Source organism: Mesoplodon bidens (genome assembly GCF_964165515.1).
Source record: "Mesoplodon bidens genome assembly, chromosome: 6".
Lineage (NCBI taxonomy): Eukaryota > Metazoa > Chordata > Mammalia > Artiodactyla > Ziphiidae > Mesoplodon > Mesoplodon bidens.
In genome coordinates, this window is record NC_138162.1 from 78,939,977 (window position 1) to 78,956,127 (window position 16,151).

At 48.7% G+C, this 16,151-nt stretch overlaps 1 protein-coding gene across 2 annotated transcripts in view; it reads right to left on the reverse strand.

The window, feature by feature from the left end:
* The window catches only part of APBA1 (amyloid beta precursor protein binding family A member 1), a 225,990-nt gene that overhangs the window by 3,399 nt on the left and 206,440 nt on the right, over positions 1-16,151 (reverse strand). For both annotated transcript variants that reach the window (XM_081237623.1, XM_081237622.1), the window contains 3 exons: positions 13,148-13,327; positions 11,451-11,663; positions 1,301-1,420 (listed from right to left, as the gene is read on the reverse strand). In XM_081237623.1, coding sequence (XP_081093749.1) covers positions 1,301-1,420; positions 11,451-11,663; positions 13,148-13,327 — 513 coding nt within the window. The remainder of the gene's footprint in view (positions 1-1,300; positions 1,421-11,450; positions 11,664-13,147; positions 13,328-16,151) is intronic.

Genomic DNA, 16,151 nt, shown 5'->3' on the forward strand with positions numbered 1-16,151 from the left:
GGCTCAGCGCTGCAGGCTATAGACACCCCTACCTCACACACAAAGCAATCAGAATTTCCCAAAAGAACATGGTTTGAATTTACAGAGCTGACTTTTCACTCCTGACTGTGCACCTTTCTTTAAAAGCCTATGCAGGGGACTACCCTGGTGGGGCAGTGGTTTAGAATCCACCTGCCAATGCAGGGGACACAGGTTCGATCCCTGGTCAGGGAAGATCCCACATGCCGCAGAGCAACTGAGCCCCTGCGCCACAACTGCTGAGCCTGCACTCTAGAGCCCGTGAACCACAACTACTGAAGGCCGCACGCCTAGAACCCATGCTCCACAACAAGAAGCCACCGCAATGAGAAGCCCACACACCACAGCGAAGAGTAGCCCCCGCTCCCCGCAGCTAGAGAAAACCCGTGCGTGGCAACGAAGACCCAATACAGCCAAAAATAAATAAAATAAATTTATATAAAAAAGGGAGGAAAAAGAATAGGGTTTTTCTATCTGCAAAGATGAATGCAGAGAGAGGGAGGGCACATCCAAAATCTATAATATCAAGGTTACAGATTTGTCACCAAAGCTCAGAACTACTGTGAGTCCATAACAAGGCAAACCAGGACAAAAAGGGAGTAGTACTGAGTATGGAGTTGCTGCTTGGGATGAAGAAAAAGTTCTGGAAATAGCACTGATGGACACAACCACTTTTTGAATGTACTTAAAGGCACTGAACTGTATGCTTAAAAATGGTTTAAATGGCAAACTTAATGTTGTGTATGTTTTATCACAATAAAGGGGGAAAAAAAGGAAGTATTTGAAGGCAGACATCCAGGTGATGAAAGTACTCTTTATCTCCCAAGAGCCAAATTCAGGTTAAAAAGGTAAGGCAGAGATCATTCAGGCATAACCCACAGGGCTGGGTTCTCAGCCTGGGCTGCGCTGGTATCACCAAGGGTTTGGAAGCCCAGCCCCCAGGGCTCTTCACCCCCTGCCCTGGAAGCTGCTGGCTGGGGGCGGGGTTTGGGAAGGTGGATACCTCAAACTATCTCAAGCTGGCAGCTGGGAGGGTCACCCTGCGCATCACAGAGTCGCTGGGCTCTAGGGCACATGGATCTGGGAGGGTCCCTCTCTTCCCCCACAGAAGGCACAGAATTCTCTGCCCATGGAGGAAGTGAGTCTGCCTTCACCCATTCGTCCCTTCCTTGCTGGATTCTTTCTGGAAAATGACCAGCTTTCAAGAACAGCCCCAAAACCCAAACCCTGGGCCACGGTTTCGTGTGTCAGACTTTTGGAAAAGGTGTGGGGTTGTACTTACGATTCCATTCTGGACACTGAACCCCAGCTGGTAGCGAAGGTCTGGTCTCCTGATCAACACGGTGGTCACTGGGGGACACCTCACGATATTCAGCTTGACCCGGGCCTGATTCTTCAAGCCCTGAAATGTGAATAAAGCACAGGGGATTCGATGACCATTGATGCCAACAAGAGATAAATGCAGACAGCACCAAAGGCAAAAGATGCTGCACTGAGCCTTGGTTTCTTCGTTGACTCCACAGTGCCCCACGTCCAGCCTGATAGCACCTGCGTCGGACAGTCCAAGCTAGATTCTGTCAACCTAGGGGAGAAAACCATTAGGTTTACATGGAGCCCTTTCAGCCCACGCAGAGACCAGTTTCTGTGGGCAATGTCTTCATTTTGGGAAACGGGCTGCATTCAAGTCATCTGGAAAAAGCGATCGTCTGTGCAGCTAAGAGGAAAACTGCCACATGTGCATTTTGGCTTGAAAGATGAAGGATGCACAATCTCTCTCCTGGTCAGGTGGGGGACAAGCACGAAAGGAACTTTTTCTCTGAAAGGCATACTCGTAGCAATTCTTCCTTTTCTAACAAAGGACAACTAATTCACACAACAGCCCAATTCATCAGGGCTTGCTGTCTGTCGCCCCTGGTGGTCCTGCTTCCCCATTCTCTCTGCCTGTTAGGGATTCTACAGTTTATCAACATTCCCACGAGCATCTGGGGAGAAGCAGGGCACAGAGGCAGGACTGCAGTCAGCGAAGGCCTCCTTGGGAGAATGAATAGGGTGGTAGGACCAGTGCTGGTGGAGAGGGAAGTAGGAGGAAATAGGGCTTAATGGTCATCTCCGATTTCATGCTCCCTGGTAACTCGTCCCTCCCTCTCAATTGGAATGGCGTATAGAGACAAAATTGGTTTTTAAAGATAAAGAGGGACTCCATCTGGTTTCTGAGCCTATTTAGAGTGCTTCCTCCACCCCACTCTGATCTAAGCTGAGCTCAGGCCTGTCTTCCTGCCCCTTGAACACATGCTCAGCAGGGACCAGAGCCCGGGTCTGCACAGGAGAACCCCTAGAAAATCATCACAAAGCTATGCTTTCCCTCATTCAGGCGGTGGGAAGGTTCTCCTGCCGGTCCTGCCACCGACTTGTGAGCCTCACCCAAGAGGAAGGTGCCAGACAAAAGTAATTCAGTCCTGAAATGAACTCTCCCCGCCCCCTGACACCTCCCCAGCCTGCGTGCTCTGCCTCAGGCAACTCCCACTTGCCAGATGGTCCAGACCAAATGGCCAACAGCAGGTGCTTTCCAACCCGCTTCCATCATGCACACAGGGAAAGGGCCAGGGTAGAGAGACCACACTGCTTGTGGCTGGAGGCCTTGCTTTGAGAGCTGAGACGGGAAGGACTCAGCACTCCCGTCTGATGCCTGTCTCACTGCACTCCCAGCTCGCGAGGCCAGCTGATTGGGAAACAGCGCCAGGCCTGCCAAGGTCCACTCCTCCAAAGGGCCAGAGCTGAGGGGAGAAGCTCTTCCTAAAAGACGGTACTGTGGGGTGAGTGGACAGCCTCTCCGCCAGCAGAGGAGGGACAGGCAAAGGTAGGCTCTATTCCACCAAGTCTGCCGTATCCCCTGGAGACGCCCCCCTCCCCCCACCCCCGCCCCATCAATTCACAGATGGGTCCAGTGTGTGCCCTCTATCGGTGAAGTAGAAAGAGAGGCCTGGGAGGACAATGACAAATCCATTTCAGCCAGAAGGGTGATCGCCTCTTATTCTATAAATAGAAATCTGTAAATTCCACAATGCTGCTGCTGCCAACTGTCACCCTCTGACCAGTCTGCAAACTCTGCGGGAGGTCAGGACTTATGCTTCAAATTTTACGGATGAGGACGCAGACACGGACATTAAACCTGCTTTGTCTGAGGCTCAGTGGGGTCGGGACGGGGATAATGGAGCCTCTGCCTTCCTCACAAGCACCTTGCCAGAGAGGTGAAAGTGGTGTTAGATGACTTTGGTGCCAACAGAATTTGTGGCAAGAGTGTAACCTGCCCCTCTGAGTGGCAGGAGGGACCCACACACCTTTTGCTTCTAAGTAATGAAGATACACTCTAGACTGAGGGATGGATAGGGGCTTTTTTGGCCCCTATGCTCGGCCAACAGGTCCTCAAAGTGGGACACCCCACACCAGCAGCACCAGGACATTTTTGTTATAAATGCAGGGTGGGGGGAGGGATAAATTAGGGGGCTGGGGTTAACATATATGCACTACTGTATACATAACATAGATAACCAACAAGGACCTACTGTATAGCACAGGGTACTATACCCAATATTTTGTAATAGCCTATAAGGGAAAAGAATCTGAAAAGGAATGTATATACACACACACACACACACACACACACACACATATGGATAAACGAATCACTGTGCTGTACACCTAAAACTAACACAATATTGCAAATCAACTATACTTCAATAAAAAAAAATGCAAGAGTCTAGGGTCCACCCAGACCTACAGAATCCGAAACTCCAGGGGTGGGACTCAACGTTCTGTGTGTTAATGAGTCTTCCCTGTGACTTGATACACACTTCCTGGCGATACACTCAATTTTTGAGAACTGATACAGGCCACTGCCGCAGAACAATGAACTCACATGCACTCAGGGATGATCAGAGTCAAAGATGTCAGTTTACTACTCATACCTGTGGCCAGTGTGCTCCGTGAGAGCATGGACTAGCCACGCCAGGGGGAGGGTGACAGAGAGCCAGTTGGCCTGGTGCCCAGTCAGCCACCCCCATGTGTGTGAGCACCCCTAAGGTCACTGTCCATCAAAAACCATCCTGATGACGAAACTAGCCAAACCACCTGTCACTGCACGCTGACTCTTGCCAGGCACCGACCTGGAGTCACAGGAGCTGTCTCCTTTAATCTCCTTGACAAGCTGGCAGCTCTAATTATGCCCATTTTATAGAGGAGGAAACTGCAGCTTCACCACTCACCCAAGTTCACCCACAGCAAGATTCTCTCCCAGGTCTATTTGTATTCAAACCCAGAGCATTTTCTCCTACGCCGTGATTCCCCATATAGACATTGGAAGGGTGTGTGTTATTCATGAGTAAAGCCTGCTGGACAGAGAAGCCAGGGAGAGTGACAGAAGGACGAAGCTGTGCCCCCAACCTTTCCGCCCAGCCTCGCACGGGGCTGTGTTTTTAGTTTACTCGCCTACCTGGCGAGACTTCAGGGCTCCGGCTCCCAGGCTGCCCCACTTCCTTTGGGTGATTCCAGCTTGTCCTCTCAACGTGTGAGTTTTGAGGAGGTCAGTTTAATTCCCCACCCCCAGCTGTTTCCTCAGTCTCCGGAGTTGCTGTTTTCTGCAGGACTGGAGCCTCCCAACGGCTGTGATTTGGCTTGTGGTGACGTGTGTGCACTCGCAGGCAGCTGTTACCAGCATCTCTCCGTGGTTTCTGGAACAGCTCTAGGAAGCTTCTCCGGTTCAAGAAATGTTTCCAAACAAGAGCAACAGAATGTGCCGAGGGCGATTCTCCCGGGGTAAAGGAGGTCTGCGGAGATCGGGGCCTCCCGCACCGCAGCAGGTCCTGTCACCCATGCCCACGGGGATGTGCTGGAATTCTTCCCCTAACAGTGGGACCAGCGGGGCTGGGTGAAGAGGCGTCCGCTGTGTCAGGAGACCTGGGCTGCAGCTGTGTTTCCTCCACCACAGCCCGGGGGGTCTTAGACCCTCTATTCCACCTTCTACCTCAGTCTCCACATCTTCAAAACAAATGCTGAAACCTCCTAAGAGCTCTTCCACTTCTAATTGCTACAATTTCAGCCCTTGTTATGCATTTTTATTCTTTCCTAAGCATGTCTGCTGACAACACCACATCTCAACCATCATGCCCGGAAAAAGCTATTTCTAACATTACAAATCGGCTTCTCTTTTGGGGGTGTTGCTCAGATACCATTCGTGCATATATTTCTTTTTCCCTTGAGAGCCCCCTCTTTATCATTCAATCAGTAGATATGTATGGATCACCTGCAATGTGCCAAGCCATGTGTTAGGCGCTGGGAGTTGGTGGAGCCAGGCCTCCGGGAGCTCAGGGGAGGGCTGCAGGCACAGGCAGGGCAGCCAGAGTCCATTCCCCTTTCTCTCCCCACATCACAAACTACAAGACCAGGAGTGTGTGGGAAGCAAGAGCAAAGGATGACGAAAACGAGGAGCACGTTGTCAGAAACACAACCCTCCAGACAGAGCGACCCGCTTTAAATGTTTACACCTATGAAACACTGCGGTTGTTCAGGTATGTCTGTGAGGTACAGGAAAACCTTGGAGAGCTCCTGAAAAGCAAGAGAATGACTCTATTTTCTCTGTTACCTAAAAAGTCCACATCGCTCCGGTGGGTTCTTTTGTGTACATTGATTTAAGATGCTGATTTGTCCCTCAGTGAAAGAATTTCTAGACTGGGGATATTTGCTGCAAGACGAAGCCCAGAGAGATGGCAATCTGAAACAACCAGACCACGCACTTGCTCTGCTGTTCCTCATCAACGCTTCAAGTTGGGTCCCATTAACTCGGATTTCTCAGCTGCCACTTTATTGGAGGTGCCAATTAAATAAATGGTCATTTCGTCCCCATGACAACAGTGGAATGGTGTAGCAAATTAAGAAATATGGTGGGAGGGAAGAGTAGGGAAGACGGAATGGGAGAGGAGAGAAGCCAGAATGGTCTCTATAGCAACGGGAAAGCAGACCCGTGATGACCCTGTGGAAGGTAAGGAAGCGGTGCTCTAGTTTCAAAAAGAAAACAAATCTGGAGGGCAGGACCATGGAGGCGATGGCATGAACAGGCGGTCTGCTAACACGCTTTGCCTACCAATAATTATGCTTCAGGAACTATGACAGGAAAATAAGAACTAGGGGAGAAAGAAAATAATTCAATACCTGTAATCTATTCTAGAAACGTACTCTATTCCCTATAACCAGGGGAGAGGGAAGGTCAACATGCATTAAAGTGGCAAGATGCAGAACACTCGAAGCCCATTGATGGCGATGTCATCACCGGGGAGTTTGTTGAACATGCAGAATCCCACCCCAGACCTGCCGAATCAGAGCCTGCAGTTTAACAAGATCCCTGGGTGATTCAATCAAAGTTTGCTAAGCACTGATTTTCCAGGATGAGAGCGGCTCGTTAAATTCATCGCAAGGAGCACTGAAGTAACACTGAAACAAGCAATACTAATGGGAAGCCTTGAAGAAGCCCAGAATGCTCCCCTGCGGGGGCCTAGGAGTGAGGGTGGGGCACTGTATCTGCTCAGGGACAGGCAAAAAAGATATGTTTTTACAGAACTTAAAAACCAGGAGACAACCCATTAAATGTCTTCTTCGGTACTGGCAATTCTAGCTGAAATCAGTAGGAAGATTCTCGGGGTGGGGGGAGAAGGGGACAGGGCCAATCACCCTTTTCTATTCAACAAGGCAGCGCATCCTGCAGCGCCGGGAAAGGGCAGCTGTGTCCTAACTGGGGCCTGCCTGCTACGTACTTCTCTGCCGAGGGTGGCCACAGAGGTGCTGGCTTTCTTCCTCTCCATCTTCATCAGTTACATCTCTTTCATCACCACATGGCCTTTTAATTTTCCGATTCCAGAGAGACTCCATTTATAGACATAAAAGGTCAGCTACTGGTGCAAACAAACCTTTTCCCCTTAGGAAACTGCTCAGACAGTGCGCCAATTGCGCCCTGCACTAGTCTGTTTCCACCTTGATGTGTGATGCACTGGACAGAAGACCAGTACCTGTGTGGTACCAGGGGAAGGCAGGCCATGGGTCTCACAGCCTCCCTCACCGTGTCTGCCTCCTTTGTGCAGAGGCACGGAGGGGTGGACGGGGATCTGGACTCCGTCAGCTGGGGCGTTCTGGGCATGCTGTCTGCACCTTCTGAGTAGCTGATGACTCATCTGTGAACCAGGCATTTGCCATCACCCTCCCTCACAGGCTGTTTTTTATGAAGAGGAAGGGAGGTGACCAGTGCCTAGGGCTGGGCACTGCCGGGCAGGTGTGTAAATGGGCTCAGGCATGCAGCCTTGCCAGTCCTCAGGAAGGTCTGCTTATTCCCACCCAGGCCCCAGCCCCACCTGTGCTCAAGTTATCCTCTCTTCTGGCTCCTCCTCCCCAAGACTTTCCAGACGTAGATCAACTCCCCACCCTCCCTCCCTCACCGACCTCCCTTTCTCCAGATTTCTCTCCCACACCTGAACTATCTCCTGCAGGCAGGCTTTCTCAGTCTATTGACATTTGGGCTGGATAATCCTTAGCTGTGGGGGCTGTCCTGTGCATTGTAGGATATCTGGCAGCCTCCCTGACCTCCACCCACTGGATGCCAGGAGCATCTCCTTCTCCCTAGTCGTGACAACCCAAACTGTCTTCAGACATTGCCAAATGACGCCTGGGGGGTCAAGATCCCTCAGGTTGAGAACCACTGCCCCAGGGTCTGACCACAGACACCGCTGGAATGATATCAGGGTGGCCGAGTGACCTGGCTGCACTACTGACACACTGTGTGACCTCGAATGATTACGTCATTTTCTGTGCCTGTTTCCTAACTTGCACAATAGTACCTACCCTACAGAAGGCCGCCGTAGGGTTCTGCGAGTGAACACACACATTCTCAGAATGGTCCAGGTGCACAGCACTCAGTCACTGTTATTATCAGTCCTTTCATTCACTTCTCCCCATTGAGGCCAAGCTCCTTAGGGCGCGGATTGTGTCTGAGGCATCTTTGGTTCCCATGGCCCCTCGGCAGTTCTCACACGTGCATGGGTGTTTAATAAGTAACTTGCTCCCTGGTATGAGAGGGCATCTGTGAAGCTTGGCATGTGTGAGTGAGAAGCCAAATGTGGGTGCGTCCTTTCTTCCTGCTCCTGGCCCTCCCTGGCTTCTCCACATTATCACACCATCAGATCAGCCTTCTCAGGCTGGCTCAGACCTGCCTCTCCCAGCACAAAGCCAGTCCACCATCCATCAATTCCAGAAGAAACTCCCAAAGGCCACTTTCCTTTCTGCTATCCACCTGAGTCTAACTCCTCCTTCAAGGCCCACCTTAAAAATCAGGTAGGGCTTCCCTGGTGGCACAGTGGTTGAGAGTCCGCCTGCCGATGCAGGGGACATGGGTTCATGCCCTGGTCCGGGAGGATCCCACATGCCGCAGAGCGGCTGGGCCTGTGAGCCATGGCCGCTAAGCCTGCGCGTCCGGAGCCTCTGCTCCGCAACGGGAGAGGCCACAACAGTGAGAGGTCCGCGTACCACACACACACAAAAAAATCAGGTAAGATTCTCTGCTCCCCCACTCCAAATGCTCTTAGCATTTCACCTCTATGTTGCCATTAGGGCCCACTGAACCCTTTCAATTATAAATTATCCTCCATGTGCATACTGTCATTCTGGCTTCTTTTTTTATTTTTATTTATTTTTTTCATTCTGGCTTCTTCACAGTTCAGCTCAGGCTAACAGAAGCCCAATTAAACATGTTTGAATGAATATACATGTTCAAACTAGGACCTTTAATCTTATCTTTAATGTATGTTAAGCAAGAGGTAGAATTTATTTATAACAAAAAGAAATGAGCCCAAAAAGGACTATTTCTTTCTGAGTGTGATTATCTTATAAGGATTTAGATTTGTTTCATTAAAAATAAACAGGCAGGGCTTCCCTGGTGGCACAGTGGTTGGGAGTCCGCCTGCCAGTGCGGTGGACAGGGGTTCGAGCCCTGGTCTGGGAGGATCCCACAAGCCACGGAGCAACTCGGTCCGAGTGCCACAGCTACTGAGCCTGAACTCTAGAGCCCACAAGCCACAACTATTGAAGCCCGCGCACCTGGAGCCTGTGCTCTGCAGCGACAGAGGCCACTGCAATGAGAGGCCCTCACACCTCAACGAGGAGTGGCCCCCACTCGCCACAACTAGAGAAAGCCCCCACACAGCAGCGAAGACCCAACACAGCCAAAAATATATAAATAAAATAAATAAACTTAAAAAAAATAAACAGGCAAAACAAAATGAAAAGACAACCTACAGAATGGGAGAAAATATTTGCAAACAACATGACTGACAAGGGCTTAATTTCCAAAACATACAAATAGCTCACACAGCTCAAAAACAAAAAAACCCAATCGAAAAATAGAAGACCTAAACAGACATTTCTCTAAAGAAGAAATACAGATGGCCAATAGGCACATGAAGAGATATTCAGCATCGCTAATTATTAGAGAAATGCAATCAAAACTACAATGAGGTACCACCTCATACCAGTCAGGTTGGCCATCATTAAAAACTCTACAAACAACAAATGCTGGAGAGGGTGTGGAGAAAAGGGAACCCTCCTACACTGTTGGTCAGATAGCCACTGTGGAAAACAGTATGGAGGTTCCTCAGAAAACTAAAAATATATAGAATTACCGTATGATCCAGCAATCCTACGCCTGGGCATATATCCCAACAAAACTATAATTCAAAATATACATGCACCCCTATGTTCATAGCAGCACCATTTACTATAGCCAAGACATAGAAACAACCTAAGTGTCCACCGACAGATGGATGGATAAAGATGTGGTACATATACACAATGGAATACTACTCAGCCATAAAAAAGAACAAAATAATGCCATTTGCAGCAACATGGATGCAACTAGAAATTATCGTAATAAGTGAAGTAAGTCAGAAAGAGAAAGACAAATACAATATGATATCACTTATATGTGGAATCTAAAATGTGACACAAATGAACCTATCTATGAAACATTAACAGAATCACAGACATAGAGAACAGACTGGTGGTTGCCAAGGGGGAGGGGGTTGGGGGAGGGATGGAGTGGGAGGTTGGGGTTAGCAGAGGTAAGCTTTTATATTTGGATGAATGAACAACAAGATCCTACTGTATAGTACAGAGAACTATATTCAATGTCCTATGATAAACTATAATGGAAAAGAACGTATTTAAAAAAGAATGTATATGTATGTATAACTGAATCATTTTGCTGTATAGAAGAAATTAACACAACATTATAAATCAACCATACTTCAATAAAAATACTGAAAAAAAGGCAGGAAAAAGAAAAAAAAGATGAATTCCTATATAACATAAAAAACAAACAAAAAACGCAAAGAGGTAGACATGTCTGGCCTATACACTCACCTTGACCTCCCCTCCATCCCAGGGCCCTTGGCCAAGGATGTTGTCTTTTGTGATTTTCTTCTGCTTAGAATAACTATTCTATAAATTCACATTTATTCTCTCTCTTTCTCACACACACACACACACACATACAGAGCTATATTCTAGTTAACAGTCTTTCAGGAAACCCCAAGGAACCAAAGAAAGTCATAGGATCCTAGTCTGCCTGTACCACACTGCTTGGTACAGAGCTGGCAGGGTCTACAGATACTGTAGTGAAGGAAAAATATACTTGTTCTTACTTCCCATGCAATCAGCAAGTTCCAGTGCACTCAAGAGACTACACATGGATACTCCAATCCTAAGAAAATCTAATTTCTTGCCCTCAAATACTCATATTCAATTTTCCTTTAAGTAGCTCTTCTCAGCCTCACGCAACAGTATCAATTCAGGCTGAACAAGAAGTAATTATGTTCAGGTTTTAGGAGTATACAGACTGTACCAGTTTCCTTCCTTCTACGTGGCATATGTGGCTCATGTTACACAGGCTCTGGGGAGGATACACTCACCTGGATCACATCACAGTGAAGGAAAGTGCCCTGGGATCTGAAGCATTTCCATGATTTGTAACAGGGATGGCAAGTCATCTCAAGAACACCCAGCTGACTATAAGTGATTGTCTTGATTACTGAGCTGAGGAAAATTCTGTTGAGGCTGAGTGGGGGCTTAATGGGACAGAATGCTGTGATTGATTAGTGATGTCTGCGAGGGCATGGTGTTAGTGAGTGGTGTTCTGTGAGCCAGATACACCATCCCTGAAAAAACAATTTCAGGGAGGAATTGGTAAATAGCAACTTGATGGTAAACAACCCAAGTGCAAGTCCATGCCTTTTGTATTTGTGTCCTTCTCAGTGCCTGACACTTAGAATACGTTCAAATGTTGATGACTTCATATCACTTCAGGTCTACAAGAGAGGTTGATTTTTCCCATCTCCAGTTACCTTAATAATGCTCTGGCAGGTCGACAGAGGCAGGCCCACCAGGCTGGTGCCATTTATGGACATGATCTGGTCCCCAATATTCAGCTTCCCCGATTTCTCCGCTGGACCTCCGTGCATCATGTTGGCTATGATCACGGTAGGCAAGATGGATCCCCAGCCAGACTCCACAATCACCACACCTAGGATTTCCCCTTTCTGCTTCTCTATGAAGACCTGAAAGGAGGAAAACATGTAGAAAGCCTGAATCAGCAACCATCCAGGGTAGCAACAGAAATCAAAGCATTTTCCCTATTGCTGTCTTGACTAAACATGACAGACATTTCCCTGATGACTCCAACCGAAACGTGTCCTATCGTCCCTATATTCCATGGCATATATTACCTTGTTTGGAGATAGGATCTTTTCACAGGCAGTCAAGTTAAAATAAAATAATTAGGGTGGCTCCTAGTTCAATATGATTGGTATCTTTACAAAAGGGGGAAATTTGGACACAGAGACATGCACAGAGTGAAGACACAGGGAGAAGATGACCATCTACAAGCAAATGAGAGGCCTGGAATGGATCTTCCCCCTCAGAAGGAACCAACCCTGCGGACACCTTGATCTCGGGCTTCCAGCCTCCAGAACTGTGACACAATACATTTCTGTTGTTGAAGCCCCCCGTCTGGGGAACTTTGTTACGGCAGCCCAAGCACACTAACACACCTCCGTCTGACCTTGGTGTCAATGACTGATTAGTACAGGCTACAAAGGCCTGCCAGCTCTTTTGGCTCTAGGTGGGACAAGGTCCGTCCTGCGATGTGTGAGCTGGAGCTTCCCTTTGGATCAGAATGATGCTCATCTCCAGCAAGGCCACATTCCTCCCTGGCATCCCCACCACCCTGCTGCCCACACTTAGTTTTTCCTGAGTGCACCCTTCCCCCAAATCCCATGAACAAGAATTCCCATCTCAGGCTCTGCTTCCAGGGAGCCTAGGACACTTAACATTCATTAGTGGATAGAAAGATCACTTTCTCACACCTAGTGGATAAAGTCCAGGCCCCTCACCACAGCTGGACTCTCAAGCCCTCCAGTTCTGACCCAAAGCCTGTACTGGCCTCTTCACATCCTCTCCTATGCACAACCCCTGCTGCAGCCTGGCTGCCTCATTCATGGCTCCCCAGACAATTCCTGAGCTTTCGGACCCTCATGCTTCTGTTACTTTGGCTCAGCCCTCTGCACTCCTCTACACTTTCCAAAGAATACCCAGACCTCAGACCAGATCAGATGGCCCCGTTTTCCTCCAGACACTCCTGTAGAGCTCGGTCCCTGGGGAAGCACAGCACTTATCATCTGAGACCTGAGAGCCGAGATCGGCTCCAATCTGCCAAGTACAGCTGTCTCTGACCAGTGCCTATACCAGCACCATCATTTAAAATCTTCTGTGCCCTTTCCTAAAGTGTGGGCTTGGTAAAGGGCAGGGTTCAGGTCCTGTCTGCCTCTGGAACCCACCCCAAAGTCAGCTCTGGATTGCAGGGAGCAGACAACGCCCTGTCTCACTGGCCACGGCCCTCGGCTGCAGTCTTTATCGGGCCTCATGTGAGGTGAGACAGAGATGGGCCTGAACTCACTCTTCAACCCAGCCACTCTGCCTTCACTTGTATCACGGGTGGGCCCGGCTGGCCCAGCTCAGAGAACAGCTTCTGGAAAGTACCTACATCTTTGCAGTTTTCCGACTTGGAGAAGTGGATCAGGTCGTCGTTGTACATGTCCTGGGTGTTGAGCAGGTCGCTGTATTCCTTCTGGCTGAGATCTTCGGGGTTAATCCCGTTGGCCCTGAGGAACTCCTGGTATGCCACGCTGAATGCCTGCCCGATGGACTGTGCAATCAGCTGAGCCTGGAGAAGAGCCGGAAAGGGGAGACGGGGTCAACAGGGCAGCACTGCTGTTGGGCGACCTGGGTCCCTCAGGACTACCGAGCTCTAGGCAGCAGCTAGCCCAGTGGGTTGCCATGGGGCAGCAGTGCCTGCTAGAGGTCATTTTCAAAATTAGTGGGGACAATTTAGTCTATGACAATGATCCTGATGGAGCTCCTGGCATTTGATGGACAGGAGTCAGAGATGCTGGACCTACTGCCGTGCAAAGGACAGACCTACACAGGATGAGCTGTTTTGCATCCTGCACAATTTTCAAATATCCCACTGGACATTCATGTACATATAACAACTGTGTCTAAAGGCTGGGACTCAACTCTAATTTATATAAAACACAAGACTTTAATTGCACGCTCTAGTACACACTGAACAGTCCAAGAATACAACTATTCTGTAAATTGAGAGAAGACGGTATTTTGTTTTGTCCAACACTTTACCACGAGTAAGCTTCATGACTTTGGAAAATGATCAGCATCAATGCTATTCGTGGGATGTGGGTTGCCAAAAAATCACATTCCCATCACCCTGCACACTGGCCGTAGAGTCTGGTGGTTCTGCATGTGTGTGTGAGTGTGTGTCTATCAACCTATTTTACTTTAGCTTGCTTTCCTTTTATTTCTCCTTTGTGTTATATTTATGGCAATACTTTGGTTATTTTGTGAAACATTTTTCAAAAAGGGAGGTTACATTATCTATGAATTTCATTTCATTCATATTATCTATGGATGGGACATTACAAAATATTATGCATTTTCCAGGTGAGGAGATTGCGGCCAGAGACGTGAGGGAACCTGTTCAAGGTCACACCGCTCACAGGACAAGAACTCTGCTTCTATTGTTCTTTCTCCTGCACTGGGCTTTGATAATCTTTCCCTGCATTAACTAACCAACATTACAACCTGGGAGAGACACCAGCAACTGAGCCTGTGCTGTGTTAAATGCTGTAGAAGCACCGTCACATAAATCCTCACAGCAAGTCTAAGACGTTAAGTATGACTTGTCCATAAGCCCTCATCCTAAGCTCTGAAGGCAGTGTTTCAGAATTCAGAAATGTTCACATTTTAGAAAGGTAACAGGGTGCATTTATCATACATTGTGTAAAAACCCCATTAGAGCCTGGAGAAGTGCCTAAACACAGTAATGTTCCTGCAACAAATGTGTAAGATTCACGGTAAGCGGGACAAATCCTATAAAGTGTCTCATGGCAGCTCAAAGCAGGTTTATCAACCAATTGAGTACAAAAATCCCTTGTTTCTCAGAGCTCTTAGACTTCGGATCTGTTTTATTTGCTCCCATTGGGCAGATCAGGAAAAAGAGGTTGAGAGCTTAAGCTGGGGTGGGGATGGGGGCTGAGAATCCTGGCAGCCTGATTCCGGAGCCCACCTCCTGCCCACCACTGGGACTGCTGCTGTCTAATAATAGTGGGTAGAAAGCGCGCAAAACAATAAAAAGCTCTAGGGCAATGTTTCAAACACACACAACTCTAATCTCCACTCCTCCTTTCCCCACCTTTGGTAATTTTTGCTGAAAGCAGCTAATTAACTGTGATATCAGAAACTTCTGTGTGGCTGGCAGTGGGGAAAGAAATGCTCAACTTTTCTCACTCTGAGAATCTGGTGACGTCACCTGCCACTAGTCACATCAAGGACCACCATGCTGCCTCCTGCCAAGGCATCACCGTGGGCATCACAGGCTCGTGTGAACAGACGAACTAAAAAAAGTGTATCTGAGAACACGGCCAGCGGTCCTCCCGTCACGCGTGCATGCACTGGGCAAACACACACAGGCTACTGATATCTCTGCCGTGTCCACCTGAGCCGCACGGCAGCCTGTTCTACAGAAGCTCAGCAGCTGCACAGCCTGAGCTTCTGTAGAATGGGAGACGGGATCCACATCCAGTTCTCCCAGTTCTGCAGCCCATGCTCTCCCCCTTCTGTCCTGGGCTTTGGAAGCAAAGCAGTAAGATTCCCAGGTCCACTCTTGCTTCCTCATTCTTCCTCTTCATCATCTCCCCCCTACAGACCCAAAGGAGCCCCAAGGGAAAGAAAGCCTTCCTTAGGAGCACCAAGCCAGAGGGAGGTGGCAGAGGGTCATACCGGGACCCTCATGTCTGGTGAGCAGAGCTAACTCCACCTTTTCACGTGCCAGCAGGACACATGAAACTTAAGATTCTAAATGTAACTCCTTTGGAACTTTCCGAGAACCGTCTAAACTCATTTCCTCCCAGTTTGCAGGTTTGGCCTCAGTTTTAAAGGAAAAGCGGGGAGAATGGCCAGGACAGGTGCTTCAAGCTCTCTGCCTTCTCAGTGACTGTGTCCCTGGGGCTGCTTTCTAGAGAACCAGACAAGTAAAAGATGGTACAAAAGTGTAAGCGTCTCCTCCTGTCTGTGGCTTCAGCCATGTCAGCTCTGTTTCCCTGGAGAAAAGCAGCTCACCTCAGACTCCTAACTTCTCAGAGGAAGGCCATTTAAAGCAGCTGGATGAACACTCTTCTGGAGAAAAATGGTCCCTTTTAAGGAGCCAAGGCTACTGTAGGCAATTTTCTTTAAGTATATAAGGGTTCCCTGCTCAATATGAGAAATACAGCTTACTCCACTGTGGTAGGAGGAAAAGTTAGACCAGTCAACGGCACCAACACGGCCCTCCCGGGGAGGCTTTGTAGTTCAAAACCATCGTGGGGGGAATTCCCTGGTGGTTCAGTGGTTAGGACTCTGTGCTTTCACTGCCGAGGGCCTGGGTTCAATCCCTGGTCGGGGAACTAAGATCCCGCAAGCCTCATGGTTTGGCC